Source organism: Symphalangus syndactylus, chromosome 21 (genome assembly GCF_028878055.3).
Source record: "Symphalangus syndactylus isolate Jambi chromosome 21, NHGRI_mSymSyn1-v2.1_pri, whole genome shotgun sequence".
NCBI lineage: Eukaryota > Metazoa > Chordata > Mammalia > Primates > Hylobatidae > Symphalangus > Symphalangus syndactylus.
The window spans coordinates 73,834,588-73,854,365 of NC_072443.2; the positions used below are offsets into that span (position 1 = coordinate 73,834,588).

At 36.2% G+C, this 19,778-nt stretch overlaps 1 protein-coding gene across 7 annotated transcripts in view; it reads right to left on the reverse strand.

Annotated features, from left to right (window-relative positions):
• Nucleotides 1-19,778, reverse strand: part of MITF (melanocyte inducing transcription factor) — a 235,766-nt gene that overhangs the window by 76,609 nt on the left and 139,379 nt on the right. For 5 of the 7 annotated variants that reach the window (XM_055259878.2, XM_055259875.2, XM_055259880.2 and 2 more), the window contains exon 2: nt 11,872-12,121. In XM_055259878.2, coding sequence (XP_055115853.2) covers nt 11,872-12,121 — 250 coding nt within the window. The remainder of the gene's footprint in view (nt 1-11,871; nt 12,122-19,778) is intronic. The other 2 variants (XM_055259879.2, XM_055259877.2) reach the window with 1 other exon arrangement.

Genomic DNA, 19,778 nt, shown 5'->3' on the forward strand with positions numbered 1-19,778 from the left:
CAATTACCCATATTCATAACATCGTATTATGAGTTCTATCAGGATTCTTCTAATTCATTAGTTGAAAAATTCTTTAGGTATGTGATTTTAAAACAAACCTGGAAAGCTACTGGAAAACTGAAATCAACTTTGCAATGGCCTGAAAGTGTATTAACTTATATTAATGGAAGATCATAAGAAAATATTGAGATTACTACAGACTCAGAAAATAGATCTAACTCCAAACTAAGGAAATCATGAAATCTGACAACGTGATGGTTTTTCTTTCTGGAGGTCATAGCATGGTTAACATTTTTGCTCCCTTAGCTTTCTTGCTTTTTGTAATTGCACAAGAATGTGACTTTATAGGCTCTTAGTATTATATGAAGAACACATTAAATCTCTCTAACACAGTTTACTAATTCCAATATAATTGACTCATTGTTTGCATTAGGAATGAAAAGGTGACTAACAAAATATAAATTATCACTTAGGTATTATTTCTGGTTTAATACGCGGTTGAAAATTACTATCAAAACAGAAAACTTGGGTATCTAATGAATTAGTAAAGAACTGTTTCGTTGCATTATAAGCTGTGCTATAATTTCCTAAAAATATACCGCAAGTTAACTAAGAAAGAAAATTGCCTTAGAGACATCAGCACAAATAAAAATCATATATAAACCCCCACCAAAAAAACCTAGTTTTCAATATCCTTCATGTTAATCAATCTATGTAATGTATGGTAAAGAACAACGTACGATTAACTAATCTCCTTGTCCCCTAATGTCTGTTTCACACCAAGAACATTGATTAAATGCTCATATATTCGCAAGGTTTTAGACATCTTTAACACACCGGACAGGTGCTATGTAAGTGTGACATGTGTAGGTTTGAAAAGAACCTGGATTGAGAGTATGAGTAAGACGTGTGACTAACAAGTTGAGGGCTCTCACCATGCTCAAGTCTGAATGGAAGGCTATTTGCAGAGATGAGTCAAAATGCCATGTTACCGAGGGTGACTCGTTCCTGCTTTCTCCTATAAGAGGCTGTTTTTGACAGGAAATATCAACCATACATAAGATATGTCAGCTAACATGGGCTCCAAATAATGAGCAAGAAAACAATGACTAATTTTTTTGTGTTTTCTTTGCGGCGGGCAGTAGGAAAGCAGTAATACTTTGTAGGTACAATAGTGGCATATGAAGATGGCAACTTAGAGATGATAATAATTTCTATATTCGTGTGATTAATAATTGTAAATCATTATGTGATTTATTATTACCAACAGTAGAGCAGAATCCTTTCTTGAGCACTTTCCATCTACTTGGCACTGCGCTAACGCCTTAGTTCTGTGCTGTCCGATGCAAAGGCCACGTGTGGCTGCTGAGCACTGGAAATGTGGCTTGTTCACACTCATTCAGACTGAACTTTTCATATAATTTAATTTAAATCTAAAGACGTATTCAATTTATTTATTGGAAATCTTTTGAATATGTTTGAAACAGGTATATGAATCTAACTTTTTCAATTATACATTTTATAAAATCTAAACACAGGGCAAATACATTTTCTGATGAAAATTTAGTATCCAAATTGGGGATGTGCTGGAGGTATAAAATATACATGCAATTTTAAAGACAGCACAAAGACTTAGGAAAAAATGTGAAAATATCTTGTTAATAATTTTTATACTGATTACACGTTGAAGTGATATTTTAGATATTTTGGGTTAAATAAAATACATTAAAATTAGTTTCACCTTTTTTTTGTTTGTTTTTTACTATTTTTAGTGAGAATACTAGAAACTTTGAATTTATGTACTTGGTTTATATTCTATCAGACAGCACTGCTTTTGTGAATTATCTCATTTAACTCTCGGAAAAACTCCCCAGGGCAAGTACTATTACCTCCATTTTATAGATGAGGACACTGAGGCCCAGAGAGAACAGGAAATGTGCCCAAGTTCACACAGTTATGTATCAGAGACAGCCTAATCATAGATTTTCAGCAGGGACTCTGATTAAGGTCTCATCTCAAAGCATAATGAGGTCCATCAGTTAGCATTAATGGGAATCTGGCATTCAAATTATAATGTACTACAGTGCTTGGATACTAAGGGTAAGAGGCTGAAGTCATGAGGTTCTGTGCTTCTCATAAGTTCAATCTTTTAAGATTAGCCTGGCTGCCATAAATATCACCAAACATTTAACAATGCAAAAAAACAAAACAAAAAAACCCAAAGGCCATTACTACAGCCTGTCTTACCAGACGAAGGATTCAAATTAAATTCCATCAAATCACACCAAGCCAATACACTTTGACAAGCACCTCACATCCCAAATCTCTAAGAGCCTGGATTTTTTTGTTTTTTGTTTTAAATTTGTTCCCCCTTTCTCTTCACCAAGACAGAAAAGAAAGCCCAGTAAAATGCTGAATGGGGCAAAAGAAAACGCAACAAAGTTAATACGGGGGCCATAGATGGCCCTTCAGAATTTGTAAAAACACAAAAACAAGAGGGCGCGTTTCCATCGCTGCACAATATTGCTTTTGTTTAAGAGCCAAGTCCCAGTCTTGAAACGTGTGGGTAATAAATCAGCAGGCATTATTTTAAATCAACCGGTTTTATAAAATAAGCCAAGAGTTGAAAGAGGCAGGACTAATTACCAACATTCCTTGATGAATTACTTAGCGGCGTGTGCTAAGTCAATGTACGTCTACGGCTTGATCCCCAATTTTATCCCGTACTTATTTCCCAGGAGGTAAAAAGAACATGTGGCTAATTAAGGCACCAATCTCCACAGCCAGAAGTACTCAAGGTAAGATTTCTTTCAAAAGAAAAAAAAAAGAAAAAAAGAAAAGGTTCTTTGCCTGGTACTTATTAATCTAATTTTTACTACTTCACTAGAAAAACAGAGCTAATCTTGTCACCTTTAGGCAGTCTGAACTACCATGCAGTGTTCAGAAAAAATGTTACATATTTGTAATTTAGCCAATAAGAATTTCTTAAGCCTTTCCTAACCGGCAGGAATGTCTCTGGTTTGTCACTTCCAATTAAGGCTCAACAAAATTTCCAGCCCCTAAATTTTAATTATACAAAACCCAGGGCCAACAGGGGAGATTACAACAGAGTTATGCACGGTAGTAAGGTAATAGAAGTCTGAATTTTGCTTTTCATTTTGGGTCTCTTAACTACTTTTAAAAATTATTTCCCGACCGGGTGATTCAAATCCTTTTGCTCACTTTGAATTTTCAGGATCCCTACACCTTGGTATCCTTCTTCTACAAAAGACCACTAGAGTTACATAATGTGTCTAAGTCTAGTAAACCGGTGAGTTTACACCTGACAGAAGAACTGTGCTCCTCAAAAAGTTGTGGGTGACTCTTAAATAAAATGCATTAGGACATCACTTTACATAAAGAATGCATGCACATGCTCTCCTAGTAAAAATCGTAATAATAATGATAAAGCCTTTGACCACCACTGCTTCCAATCCCAATACTCATTCCAGAGATAGCTGGTAGAAACAATGGTATAGATTCACCTATACCCTTTTCTAGGACATTCCCTATTTTTTAAAAGAGTAATTAAAACAATTTCTTTTTAGGACCATTCTCTCCTTTAACAGCCCCCTGCTTTACCTGATTCCTATGCTCCAATTCTGATTCATTTCCTTTTCATAAAGTTATAAATTACTAAACAAAAAACATCTAACTTTATAAATAAGATCTGAATAACTGGTATATTATCTGGAGCTAAATTTTTTTTAAGTTCAAGCTGATCCTCGAAGAAGTCAATAAAAGGAGACACATTCAGGGCAAGAGCCAATATTCTAGTACTGATTGCAGTTATAACCTTGAGTGAAGCCACTGTACTGATTTACATATTTTTAACACAGATCACACCCACCGATTTTAGTAGAGCAAAGTTAAAATTAGATTTTGCTTACACATGTCCACAATCTCTGTTCAAAAACGTGCTTATTGAAGAGTCTTTCAAATTAAGTGGTCTTTCAAAGCTAAGTCCTTTCTTTAATTGTTGGGATTAAACAGGTAATATCTGTGAAGGAGACTCATGACCTTTTCAATATAGTAATATAAGATTTTTTACCACTGACATTTACTTAAAAGCAAATAGAAAGACAACCAGAACTGAAGTTCCAGTTGTTAAGTGCTAAAATATGGCAAGAGCTCTAATATTGCAAGGTGTGTGGGGAAGGAAAAACCAAAAATGCAAACATAATTTCAGAAGAAAATTGATATCAAAAGTGTGCGAGTCTACTGAATTATTTCAAAAATCATCTAAAACAATGCAAATATATTAGTGAAATACTCAGAACTATAAAGCAAATGAATTGTGATAGCGTGGACCATCAAGATCTTTAGAATATAAGTGACTTGAGTTATGATTTTTGGATGTTGTTATAGAAACTTTCACTGTAGTGCTTTTTAACCCATAATGATGACTATCAATAAAGCATAAATTACCATGGGGGTCAATGTGGCCAGGAAGTCCTTTTATATAATAAAAACACATCCAGTTCTTTCATCTCGCACATTGTGGGGACTCATGAGGATATTTTAACCATTCAATAGGGAAGCCCCTTACTAATTCAAATGCTTAAGTTCGTGTATCTTTCTGTTAAGCCTGTAAGACTCCTCTGTATTTTCTCTTTGACCTCCCATTTTGCTCTGATATATTGTTACTGGTGATGCTTCAGAAATGTTTAGAGCATGTCCTTACATAGGATGTGTGGTTATAAGCAAATAAGGTAGCCTGCGGACTCTATGCAACCAGGGATCAGTGATAATCTCTCTCAGTCTCGGTTTCCCTGTCTGGAAAATGAGGCTTATCCTACTTGTTTCCTAAGGTTACTAAAATAATAAATGAGCTAAAAGACCTGAAGCGTTCATCCCACCATCCAATACACCCTATAATTAATATCCACGTTGTCAAGGAGGCACAATTGCATTTCCTCCTCCAAGGTGCTTCAGGTAGTGTCACATTCACATCAGTAATTCCTATAAAAGTTTAAGTTATGGATTGAAGCTCTGTAGTAAACGTTTGCTACAAGCCCCAAGCTACCGTGTCATTTGAGAGGCTGAACACTGGTATCTGTCCCTCCTAATGTTTCTCAGGTCATTCCCTCCAGGAGAGGTATTACCATTAGCGGCCCATGGAGTTCAACTACATGAGTTCAAATCCTGACTGCACCACCTACTTGGGTGACTTTCTGATGACCTAGCTGACCCCTTTGTGACAGTTCCTGCATCTGTGAAATGGGGATGCTAATAATAACCACCTCACAGAGCAATGGTGGCATTAAATAAGTCAATACAGGTAAAGTTCAATGCTGGCACATGCCGATCATGATTGTTCTCATAACAGTTCTCCTGGGGAGACACGGACCAGACAGAATATAGGCATCACATCTATAGGAGCCTCCAGAAATGGTCCCTAAACAAAACACAAAGAATTGGGAAAGATGCTGGTTCCTCTGCAGGAATGTTTCTCAATCTTTTATTCATTAATATCCCAACAAAAAGCCTTTTTAGACATTTTTCCCCTAATTGCTTCTCCTTCATCCCCATCACCATAAAATTTTAAAAGACACATATACTGTTTATCAGTTTATGTACTGGGGCTTTGGAGGTTTAGAAACCATTGTGACATCTAAGACTTTTTTGCCCTCCAACAATCCATTTTTGTCCTCCTTGTGGGGAGTGACTTCACCCCTGTTGAGGATGCACGCTCTACTGGTCTCATGACATTAAAAAAGAAATTACCATTCAGAGCCAGATGACACTAGGCCCACTCCAATTTTTAGCCCTCGCTTCCAGGCCCCAGACCTTAATATTTTCCTTATGATACCGCCTTCACCTCCAGCAGTATGGAATTATGAGAACTGTGTAAATGAAAGGAGACTGCACGTATTAGTATAGCCTCCTCTAACAGTTGAAAACGAGGGGAGCCGAACAGGTGTCTCTTCTCATTGAAACCCACCGGATGAATTCAATGACTGCAAAGGGGCTCATGGAGAAGATGGCAAAGATTCTCCTACTTAAAGAGAGAGCTCCATGCTGCATGTCAGCCAGCATTTCATTACTAGCTACTAGTCAAGCGTCCACCAGGTACATAAGGCCCTATCCACAACCTGATGAAATCAAACCCAGATTCTGCTGTACAAAACTCAGATTCTGCTGTACCCCTCAGTTACATGAAAATGCCCTTGTGGTCATAAAGGGAGAAATCATTTCCATTTTGTGCCAATATTGCCCAATGAACATGTAATTAGAGCTGAAGTTCCAACGTTTCCAGAAACCGGGATTAATTCATAGGCTTAGTTGTGTAAAGGCTGAATATTTTGTTTCAGAGAGTTGGTCTAATGGGTCTGCTCTTTTAAGTAGATAAAACCTAAAAATTTAAGCAAAGATGACTTTCTTCAGCCAGCATTTCATTACTAGCTACTAGTCACTAAAAGCAGTGCAGACAGAAAAACCAAGTCCAACATGAATCCACAAGCAATTACTGTGATTCTTGCACTTACTGCAATTCTTGCACTACTGAGCCTGTGTTAAGTTTGACTTTACCAAGCAAGACAACTCTATGGAGCACTTTCTTGTGTCAGCCCTGAGATCACTAAATCTTCACCCGCAAGTGTTCATAAAGCAGCCTGGGAAGCAAAGTGGCTGCCACTCAGTGCCGTGCAAGCTGGTACATACTTATACACTGAACCAATTAAACTGCTCTCAAGACACAGGGTGAGAAGTCCTCACTGCACATAGGGAAGAGTGGACCTTGAAGTGGGACTCTTAAAGATAGAGACAACCCAGAAGGAAAATAAATTATATTTTTTGTTCCATTTGCAAATATGAACAAAGAAAAATAAAGGGTTTATGTCTACCTGATACAAACTGCCTAATATATTTCTTCAGACCTCACTCCTATAAAAGGCAACTGATGGTAGGGTTAGAAAACAGAAAATAACAGGAAGGCTGCACCCTAAACTGTTAACAGTCGTTCCTTCCAGGGAACATGATGGAAGGGAGGCGGTGGTAGGCAGGGTAAGATTCATATTGAATTATTCTGCTGTATTGTTTAAATCTGTTAAAAGTTAACAAGTATTGTCTGCAACTTAAAAAATCAATAACGGGAGTTTTAAAGAGAGAGAAAATTACCTAATGTGTGACACTGAATGATTCAGATTTTGCAGGGAAATGAGGTTTCTGGGAGGATGAAGAGCTGTTTGTTGACCTGAAATCTGAGTCCCTCTCTCCCTCTGAATGAGGATGTAGCCTTGCAGACACTAACATTGATTCAAAAACAAAAGGACACCAATGTTTATAAATGATCCCTGAAATCAAGGCTGACAGGTTGTTTGTGTAAGTCAAACTACAAGGGACATAAGTATATCCTGGTCCATGTGTGAATGGACTATGCTATAAGAAGAAATCTCAGACATAGCAGGTCTTCATCTTATGAGAATAACACCTCTAGCAACAGATCCCCTAACTGAGGGGACCAAGGCAAGCTGATCTGAGACACACTACATCTGTCCTGGCTTCTTGCAGCCACCATGATGCTATTTAGGGTCTGTATTCCTGGCTAAATAAATCAGAAACAAAATCTAAGGGTAGGTTGTGGGAGAAGTCCCTTCTGCCAATCTGTAGCCCACCAATCCACCTGTAACTCCACATATATTTTCATGTTTCTGTGTTATACCTAAAAAATAAATCACACCTTGAAAATTCTACTCCATGCAGATTTCATAATTTACAGAGAAAGACCAGTAGTTCAGCCATTAACCCTTCCCCTCACTAGTGAAATATGGAATGTCAGTTGTTGAAAGAGGGTGACAAGGAGCAGGGCTTCCAGCCCACCTCGCTAGAATCTCAATCCAAACGAGAGGCAACTTTGATGAGATAACCACCAAATAAATGCCCAAGTAAATTTAGTTTACAATGTAGAGGGTCCCAGAAAAAGTGCTTCTGTATTTGACAAACAGCAAGCATCATCGCTAATTACAGAGCAATTTGCGCAACTCTTGAGATGATTTGGAGAAAAGGGAAAATTTAAAAATAAATTCCTTCAAAGTACTTAAGAAATGCCCCAAAGTAACAACAAAAAAAACACTTTTCTTTTTATAATTCATGTAACCTTTCTCTTAAGCAGAACAGAAAAATTCAATGGACAGACAATCCGTTCCAGAGAAGACACTTCGACTTTGCCTTTAAAATTTTCAATTTCAAGGTGAAAGGAAGGGAGGGAGAGAGAGAGGTAGTGGGGAATTCTTGGCAACTCCCTTCAGATTTCTGAACAGATAAACATTTTCAAACTATAAACTAATGTTTTCAAGCTTTCAACCGTCAGGGCCCACGTTGGGAAGGTAGTAGGGGAAGAAATCCTGACGAACTTCTCAGTCCAGGATGAGAGCGACCAGTGCTTTTATAATGCATCAAAGTCAGAGAGACAAAACTATAAAAACAGATGCTTGGTGACTACGCAAATGATTAACTTGGTGGTTTGTACCGTGATGCTTTAGCTATAAGGCTGAACTCATCTACAGTTCTGACCCCTGTTACTCTGTTTTTGTTTGAAAAAAGCTACATCCAATTTCAGACTTCAAGTTTGTATGACTTGCGTGTCAGCAAAACCCACTTGTGAAAGAAACTGATTCCATTATTGGTTGTTGATGACTTTTTTTTTTTGTTAATTCACAATTCAAAATACAGGGTGTGTTCACCATTACAAAAAAAAAAAAGCATTATGCACTCCAGTTGTTGGTTAATTGATGGTAAAAGAGCATCCTTAAATTACAATACCCAATTGGGTAAGCTTGTTCTTTAAAAACTTGGAGAATATCTTTACTATGTAAATACACAGCAATAAGACTCATGATTCCATGTCCCGCAAAATGAAAATCAATATGAAGGAAAATTCACATATTATTAAATCAATATAGGAACCAGACGCTAATCTTACAAAGATTCATGAACTTACTCACTGCACAATGACCATACGTTGTGGAATGACTGGTGCAGATTTTCAATCTCTAACCCAAAATCTGACTAGTCCTAAGTTTTCCAGATGTCAATAATTTTTAAACATACTTTATAAAGCTTCATATTTTAAATTTTACTCTGCCAAAGAAAGGGATTAACCTAAAAACACTGCTTTAGCTTTTCGAAATCAGTTATTCATCCAGATAGTAGAATGTTGGTAATTTAACTCTGTGTGTGTATGAAAACTAAACTATGACCTTTCTTCCCTCAGGTTCTTACAAACAACTTGGGAGATGGAGAGATTTAACCAGATTCTCTAGTGCATGCGAGTGTGACTAATTGTATACATCTACCTCCACTGAGAAGCAGGCATGTTCTGTTTTAGCAATTTAAACCTTTAAAAATTAAGTGAATTTACTCAGGCTATACTAGGAGAAAACATTTATTCAATATAATCTGTATCATAATGCACTCAATTAGTATACTTGGCATTACCATTCTTTGAAAATATATATTCATGGAGAAATAAGTGGCCCAAGATTAAGCATATTAACTGTTTTGCTATTAACCACTTACTTCATAAAATTATGCTTATAATTTAAAAACTATAAAAAGAAAAAATAACCATCTTTCTCTCACTTATCTTTCTATAATGTTTCATAATACTTTTATACACAAAATTTTGAAAATAAGCCAACTATATTTATGAAGTCCTAAGTCTTTAAGTATCTGAAGCAATCACTTATATGATATTCTCTTTAAAAATGTTATCCGATTTTCTTAAAATATTGTCTTAATGAAATCATGTATTCTTATTTGTTTTTTCATTTAAGAATACTAAAATTTGTCTAAATAGCTATCAAACCTAACCACATAGTTATGGCAATAATTCTTTATTTTTATTTATATGACATAGTTTACTAGTTTATATAACTGAAATATAAAAAAGCAGAAGTTAAATAGACATGAACTATGTTCAGAATAAAAGAGAAATTTACCTAATACTTATTTTTAGAGTATGTCATCCACTTGTAACAATTTATTTGTGCTTTAACTTTGGACATTTTTCTGGCATACATAAGTTAGGGGTTGTAGCTCAATCTAGTATCACCAGGACACAGCAACATATAAAAATATTGGTATGTTATTCAAACAACTTAATGTAGATTTTAATTTTAATCATTTTCAAAAATAATATATTTACAGTGACAAAGACATTTAGAAATTATGCTCATTTTTAACATAATCTGGAAATGATGTTTCAACACATTTTCATTTGGGTAATTTCCTCTCTATCAGTTGTACCTGCCTTAACAGGAATATTCATTTTAATAAATATTCTTTAACATTACCTTCAATTGGATATAACCCACTAGTAGCCCAAATCCATGTCAACTCTTCTAAAATTTGCCCTTCAGATTAAAAAGGTAAACTATTATGATGAATAAAATAGACATATTTCTCCACATCTTGTTACTATTTAATTCATACAATTTTAAATAACCTAAGGTATACACAGTAATTATCACCCCTGCAGGCATGAGACAACAACTTAAATCTTAAATAATTCTTAAATCTATAAAAACTTAGTGATCATATCAATTTTCACCCAAGCAGAACAGAAAGATTCAATGCATCATCTATTCCAGAGAGAAAACTTGAGTTAATTGAGGGGTAAAAAAAAAAGAGTAAAAAATCCATTAACTGTGGCAATATCCAGAATTTCAAACAATCACATTACAGTAAAGCTTTATGGTAAGCTATTTGTATCTTTTTTCCCTAACCCAATTTCAGTTGGTTTCTTCATCCGAGTTCCATTATTTCATCACTACATTTTAAGTCTTCGCAAATAAAAAATAATTGACTCTTGATTTGTTTTTTAAAGAATCTCTTTCCTACTTCCTGGTAAGGTTCATAGATTGATTCCTGATTATAACACATCATCTCTCTATTTACTTTAATAGTAAACTTTAAATAATGGGAGACGTTTTTTCTGTGCACATGGATGAATGCAAAAACCAATAATGAATCACTGGTCTGTAAAGTTCACATTGTTTAATGAACAGTAACACTTGAGACTTTTCAGAATTAGGTGAGCAGGTACTAAAATAAAAAAAAAAAAAAACAACTAAAAATAAGGAAATTCCTCTACTTTCCTTTTAACTTTCCTTGAATCAGTCATATTTAAGAACTGAAATGTTTATTCTTAAACAAGGAGTATCTCCCTATGTGATGTGGAAGACACATGTGTGAGATGGAATTCTATTCTTAGACTTGTTACAATTTTCCTTAATAATTAGGAAGCTATATGTCCCTAATCGAATGATGCTAACAAGCTCCTGCAGTTTCTACTCTAGCAAGAAATCAAAGAGACCCAAAGCAGACAACTCACTTCAGTAAAAGGATTATGTAGTCTGGTTATTAAAGTGCAGAAAGCTCTTCTTCAATCTTATATCTGAAGAGCTCTCTAAAACAGACAGATTTTACAACCAATATTGCATACTAAATAAAAAGAAAATTAAAGAGTGGCTATGGAAGGTATTTAAGAAAAAAAGATTTAAGATACGTGAATTACTAGAAGAGGCCCACCTCAGATAACTCTGGTTTTGAAACTTTCCCAAAGAAAGATGTCATTACAACAAACATGTATTCCTACTTGCAATTTCTCATGGAACACTGACTCCGACCATTTATTGAGTGTTACAGTTACAATGCGTTTGCATCCTTCTTTGAAAATATAAAGCCTTGTCGGAATTAAGGGAGTTGGAGTTTTCAAATACAATTCTGAAGGGTCAGTCTAACGAAATACATATTCAGATAAACAAAACACCTAGCAAATGGAAAATGGAAGAGAGTTTGGTCCAACCAACAAGAGTGACACTCACGTACCTTAAGGACTTCCATCGGCACCTGCGTGGCAGAGGGAAGGGTGGTGGGCACACTGACGTTTATGGCTGGTGTCTGACTCACGGGCACTCTCTGTTGCATGAACTGGGCCGCCTGCAGCTTCTGCTGCTGCTCCCTGCGCTCCTGCTCCTGCATCTGCTCACGCATGAGTTGCTGGCGTAGCAAGATGCGTGATGTCATACTGGAGGAGCTTATCGGAGGCTTGGAGGCCCCAGGATGCTCCGCGGAACTGCTGTGGGAAAACCAAAATGCATACAACATTTAGTTTCCTAATGAGACCCTTCGTTTGCACTTTGGGGTATCCTAAATTGCACCAAACTATAAAACGAGTCTGCGCAAATATAATCAAGTCACAGAATGGTACTCCACATAATTGAAAATCAAGAGGTGACAGGATTTAAGTCATTAGTAGTTGAATTAAAATAAGTCAGCTTGATTGCATCTAGGCATTTTTATCAGGCGGCTTAATTTTTTTAATTTTTTTTTTTACATTTTATGCTGCACACTACTCATCACCACCAAATATAGCGCCACCATATGCACTGCCAAGAAGCAAAGCATCTTAATGGCACCCAAATTTCCACATTTAAAAATAAATTGCTTGATTTGCTTTTTTGTACAACTGAATCTAACCAAATAACTACTCCTACACGTTATCTAAGTTCTTTGAAGATGCCTAAAATGTTTACTAACAAAAATTGATTAAAGAAAAGGTGAGCTTTGCCAAGAGGAAACTTTTCTAAGATACAATAAGTAACGATAATTAATGAAGGAAGTATTTGGGCCAGAATGTTAACACTGAACTCGACCTCGGTCTTTGGGTAAGGGGGCAGAAGACGAGCTGGTCTGACAAGCCAATACTTCTCTGTGTGGTTTTCTTTGTGCCGTCTTTTCTTCTGATGCACCTTGGCATGCCCTCTCCTATGTTACTATGTGTTCTCTGTGCATTCCCCATGAAGACTACTTCTAACGGTTTTGGTACTCACTCTACCCCAAATAGTTTAAAATTCTCAAACCCTACTCACAAATTAAAAAGAAAAGACTTCCTAATTACCCTAAATATGGTTTCTGATAACTTATCTTGCCAGCTCTAAGACATCAAGTTATTAAATCTCTCTCTGTCTTAGAATCTGGAAAAGAAGGATAACAATAGTTTTTTACCCACTTACCATTTATAAAGGTGGGAGCTGTTCTTTTAAAATTTCTATTGCATCATGCATATTTTAAAGCCCTACTTCCTAGGGATTTGGGGGGATTAAATAAAACAAGGCATATAAATCCCCTAGTACAATGAGTACCATGTAGTACTAGCTCAACAAATGTTTGCTGTCACTATTATTATAGGTAGAAAATGTTTCATTGTTTATTTCTCTCTATATATATATATTTTTAATGTCTGAGTTTAGGTAAATGGTTCAAAATCTTAGCACCTGGAACAGAAGAAAAGGAACATTTGAGAAAATATTCACTCTTGAGAAAGTCATGCTTCAAGGTAAGTATTTGTACTTTCAACTTCCTTCCTTGAGTATAAACTCCAGTATTATCTTTTACCTTCTAATAAAAGGCAAAATAAAGCCTTAAATATCACTGACCATCCTCATGAGCTCCTTAAAGACAGGAACCTTCAGGCTCTGAAGGTAACAAAGCACGCTAGGGGATGAAGAAGTGTTGGTTTTACCCTCACGATATCCCAGAAAACCTACACATTAACAATTTAACAGTTTGCTTGTTTTCACAACAGGAAATTGGCTCAGTGTATTGTCAGAGAATCAAAATGTAACACGATGCAACCATTAAAACTAGCGTAAAAATACAGTTACTGATGTGAATAAAACTACACAATAAAATGAACTTAGAAAAGCCAGATACAAAATAGTATTTAAGGTAAGATCCAAGGGTTTTTTTTTTAATAAACAAACTGTCCATGACAAGAAAAAGCATAAGAATAATGTTAGTCTACACCATTGTTGGTATATATTAAAACAGCTTAACAACATTACCAAAAAGCTAAAAATTGTTCATACAATTTGTTTCAGAAATGCTGTGATGGACAGTTTTCCTAAGTAAATAACTTAAATGGGCAAAAACTGATATTACAAAGCTCTTTACAAATTGCAAAATATGTGAATAATCAAACATTTGTCCCATAATATGAGAATGGTTAAATGCATTATCATACATGAATTCAATAAAATACTACCTATTTTTTTAATTGTGCAACTACAGAACAAAGTGGGAAATGTATGTAACAAGAGGGAATTTAAAAGTAGGATTCGAAAGTATATTTACATTCTAATTTAAATTAAGCGTGGTATATGCATGTACACAAGTACACAAAATGATTAGTAGGAAATGTTCAAAGATCATCATAGTTGCCAGGGTGAGAATATAATTACAGGTAAATTTATCTTTCTATCATTTTACTCCCCTCAACTATAAAGAAGTCATAGTATTTTTTCAATGGCAGAGTATATGCCTCTAGACACTAATTTAAGACCATGAAGAAAGGACTTGAGTGATCAAAATCACCATTTGCCTAGAAGAAAGTGGACAGAATCCAACATAGACAACATTTAGACAATACGATGGGAAAGTGGTGACTGTATCCAGTACATTGGCAAACTTGGAAGTGCTCAGCATTCCAGAAAACACAAACCCTCTTTCCTTCATGTTTTCCTACATTTTCTACAGACACATACAAATCGAACAGCATTAATACCTTGCTTATTATTTAATATCATGCACTCATCCACATATTAAGGGCACTTGGCCATTATTCTAACTCACTTAAAATAATCTATTCACTTGATACAGGTCTACTAAAAGAGCATTAAAAAAATGTATTTTCCCATTTTAGAGTATGTGTTCAAACCTCAAATGTACCTTCCTAAGCCAAGAAAAGAAGGAGAGCTGTGATGAGGGGCATGGCGGGTGGTGGGGGGAAGCGCGGGGGGAAGCGCAGGGGGAACAGTTATTTTAAAATAAATAAATAAATAAGCGGCCTTACTATTCAAAGCCTGTCAGGTTAAAACATTCCCAGAGAGACTGATTCTTTTGATAAAAACAGAAGCAAACCTTTGTGCTGTAGCAAATGCAGCTGTGGAGTAATCGCACTAATTAGCTGCTCAAGACGAGTCATTGGCTGTGATACCGGGGGAAGAAATCCTTTCAATTAACAGTAAAGCATTCTTAAGACATCTTAAATTAAAATTTCTAGTTATCAAACGCAGTAAGTCTTCATACGTGAAAGTCGACAACAATATCATTCAAAGCATTTTCTGAAATATCCTGTCTGAAAAAAAATACATATGCATGAAGTAGACCAGTATAAGTAAAAAGAAACCCCACTAAAAAATATAGCAAATATATTTTTATATTTATATAAATATAGCACAGCTCAGTTAATTGACAGTGTTTTAATAAATCTTCCCGCAAAAAAAAAAACCCAAAAGTGCAAAGGAAGCATTAGAGTCGCCTCATGGCACACACTCCCTGCGGGATAGTTCCACATTGTGAAAGATGACTCCCAGATTCTCAGTTTTGCTCTCAATCTTCTAAACATCCCTTTCTCTTAGAAGTAACTGAATCTGCAATTATCACCTTCTAGACAAAAATGAGGACATCTGCATGTCACAATGTCAGCAAGACAAATAAGCATAATGTCTTAAGCTCCAAATCGAGGTTTATGTGAGAACATTACAAGTGGCAACAATGCTTATTTTTTAAAATGAGGACGTGATGCTGAAGCTACTAATGATACACAAGGAGAGATGTCCAGATGTATTTAATTTTAAAAGCTAACTGAACTCATCCCAGGCCATGAAGCTGAATCTTCGCTAGATAATCCTAATTCCATGAGTCTGATTCCTTTTAATCAGATTATGTAAAGGTCATTTATTCAACAAATAGTTATTGCCAGGGGCTGGGAATACCTGGTTTCTAATCTCATAGACTTTAAAGCCACAGTCACATAATTCTTCTGAGATGCCTTAAAATTAAGTCAGTTAACTAGACTACAGAACTCTGATCGAGTCCCACCTGGGAAGGTGGGCATCTCACCATCAGAAAGCACCCTTTGAAAGCCGATGGGCAGAGACACAAATGCCTTTACTGGCATGTATGGGCATCACTGAAGCCAGGCACACAACGCCCCTGAGAACTGGGAATTTGTCAGCAATGGCTGAAGGAGGAGGGCCACCGATTGGACTCAAGGGTAGTTCAGTCACTGCTGAGCTGCATGAGCTTTAATGAGCCACTTGACCTCTCTGGGCTTTTCCAAAACCCAGCATTTTAATGTGCTGCAGGGATTGGGTCAGTTAATGTTCACTAAATTAAAGTGTTCAGCACAGTGGCTGGAGGTATACAGACAATAGATGGCCACCAAATGTGACCTGAGTCCTACCTCTATGGCGGAATTTACATTCTTAACCTTCAAAGCCTCCCTCTTCTCTATGATGGTATAAGTATTTTGGACACGGGCTCTGAACTATCTGATGTATTCCTAAATCCTAATAGTTTATTCTACTATCTTCGTCAGCCACCTAACTATATCAGAAATTCCATTAAATTCAATGCTCCAGCATCCAAACATCTGTCTGCCCACCCCACACCTTTAACAGTAATGCCAGTGTTCTTTTACTATCTCATAGGGACTGGTCTTTGGTCTCAATATCACAGTCCTCTAAGGCAGTACTCTGGCCATCAGTAGAAACCTAGAGACACTAAAGGAATTTTATACTTTTCCTTGCATTTCCTTTATTCCATTCCTTAGGCAGAGTTCAGCTCTGCTGTGCAGTAACTTGTGACTGTGGCCCAGTTAGTCTATCTCTGCACTTTGCAATACATCTGCCTCTCAGCACTGCGGTGAGAATTAAAATTTTTAGTAGATAGAAAAAGCTTAGCACAATGACTGAAACATGGTCCAATAAATTGGAACACAGTTCAAAAATGAGTGGTAAAAATAATAATATTAAACCATGAGCATGCATCTTCTTTTGGATACAAGGAATCTACTTTTCATATGCCTATGCACAAGTTTGGACGACAGAAGATATGTCTTGTAAAGTTTAGGCAATATCTATTCAAAGGAGAGAATTCAAAAAACTTTTTCAGGGATGGAGAGAGAAGATAATTTATTCTGCAAATCTCTCATAAGCCATAAAGTAGGAATTGTAGCATTTTTATTCGGTAAAAAATAATCTTCATTATAGTCATTTGGTTGATAGAGCTCAAAGCCTAGTATTTGTTTGCACTGAAGTACAATTTATTTGTGTCCAGGAAGCTCAGTGGTTGATATTCACATACACAGTGAAGACACAGGAAGGTTCAATAGTATTAACCTTCTGGGCAAAGGAGAAACCTATGTCATGGATGGGTTAAGCTACAGGGGTTTCAAAATGCAAACGGTTAGCTGAAAAAACAAAATTAGCTGAGAACTTTGTCTCAAATAAAAATGTCCAGCCTCATTCCTGGAAATTCTGATTTGTTTAGGTAAGGCCCAGGAATCAATATGTCTACAAAAATTCTGCAGCCGATTCTGACACTTGACTGATTCCGATGTTTGGAAACTAATAGTAAAATACCCAGGATCACTTGTTTGCATAGTAGGAGAGCTGGAACATGAACCCATATCTCTAATTCTTAGACCAGAATACTTTCTTCCAAGTCAGAAAATTCGCATTCCATTTCTCACCTCCAATCAGCCTTCCCAGAGGTCTGAAGAGTCCTTCTGATACTGAATGCAACACGTTGGATGGGACAGAAGGAGAAAGACTACTTTACTCCTGCCAAATAAGCTATGAGACCAAACAAAAACATCTAACCAGAAACTTCCAATGGCCCTTTATGGATACAGCACAACTGCTTTATCATAAATGAAAGGAACTGATAGGTTGAATCTACAAGAACTGCCCCTAACCAGTCTGTTCCACCAGCAAAAAGAAATTCTTACCAATCTATTGAAAGTGCCACCAACTGCACAAATCAGAGTTGGTAAATGGCTGTATTTTTTTAAAATGCTAGTCTGGGTGTCTAACATTTCAGAGTGAATGGCACTTCTGTTATCTCAAACTTTCCATTCCTTCCAAAGTGATTCAGGATGAGTTTTTCACCGTGCATGGTGGAAAAAAAATACTAATAAGAAACTATATCATCCCTCGTACTTAAAATAGCTGGGACTGTAACCCATGTAAATGTGAAAGTACCAGATATCATAGTTTGGCTTCACACTGAGATCTTCTGGACTTCTGTCAACACCTAACTTGGGTTTTAGTCATCAAGAAAAAGAAGGGAGATCTGCCAAGATTCCACCTTTTTGGGAGTAACATGAGCAGCTCAGATAATAAATACTCCAGGTCTCTGGCATAGCTAAAATATAAAGGCTTACAAAACATAGCCTGTATGCCCCATGCAAATGCTTTCCAAAAGCTAGGTGCTGCTAGACATGCAGGATAGCATGGTATCTCAACTGGACAATGCTCCTATCTCCAGAGCTTTGTACATTTCACAGTACACAGGGAGAAAAGCATTCTAAAAATTAAGAACCACCAATCATACACAAGTTAAAATCTGAAGTCTTTTCTTTCTAACACTGAGACCTCAATTCGCTGCTAAAAATGGAAGATGTTTCATATCCATTCAGGATTCTCCACATTTTTTTTAAGCTGGACCTTCAACAGGTACCAGGAAAGACTAATCTCAATGACTGATTAGATAAAAATCAAGGAGAACCTTAATAAGGTTCCCAATATATCAGTATTCTCCAAAAATCCATATCAAAAATGACAACCTGGTGCAGGAAGAAAAATTAAAACATTTCTTCATATGTATTTTATACTATCACTTTTATTTTTTACTTTTGTACATGTTGTATAATAGTGGCACATATACATAACTTATAAATCAAATGAAAATGTGTTGAGAAGGTTTTCTTGAAAGAAATTAACTAGGAAGAAGGATCGAAAATGTTTAGAGACCTCTGTAACATATGAACAATGCTCTTCCAGGCAATTTTCATCCGCAGATTTTTTTTAAGCTGGTTATTTTTTTTACCAGAGTGTTTCTCACTTCTGTATACTCCAACTAAGAGGAATATCAAGTTCTTACTAAAAGATATTTTAAACTAAGGATATGAATTTTGCCATTTCCTCATTTTATGACCACGACTGATCTCCATTTTCCACAGATGCCACTATGGGTTGGCACAATCTTAACACTCAATTCCTTTCAAGGAAATCGCCTCTGAGAGCCAAACCATTGAAAGGTTATAAAGCAGATAAAGTTGAAGTGCCCCACACTCAAGTTTTCTGTTTTTCATATCAAGCTTCCTTTCACTAGACTGTACTCTAGACTTCTTGCTTACTCTGTCCAACTATGGAATCCCATTCACATCTAACTGCCATGTTTTAAAGGGCTTTGAAAAATTCATCCCTTAAAGTAATTAATAGGGCATGGCAAGATGCTCCACTGAGAGTATTTTAAAAGAAAAAGCATTTTTTAAAAATCGAACACAATGACAAACTAATGACAGAATTCAGACATGAGTGTGAAAGGAACTGGAAGGAACTTTTTAAAGGTAGAAAGCTCTTCTATTTGTACTCAAATAATTGTCCCAATCACAGGGCATGCTCTGGCTGTTTTTCTAGACGTTATAACAGATCAGAGAAAATTCAAAAGCCTTAGACCACCATCACTTAACAATTACCGCATGTCTAGCACACGTCAACCAAGATGCAAAGTTTCCAACATTGTGTTGAAATCAAGACAAAAGTACAAATTGTAATCTAAGGAGCAGTGAATGGGTACACCTGTCATGGTTTAACAGGCAACCTTACACATAGCAGCAATGATTTATGGTGGCCACACGACATTTATAGCTGCCCAGCATCCTG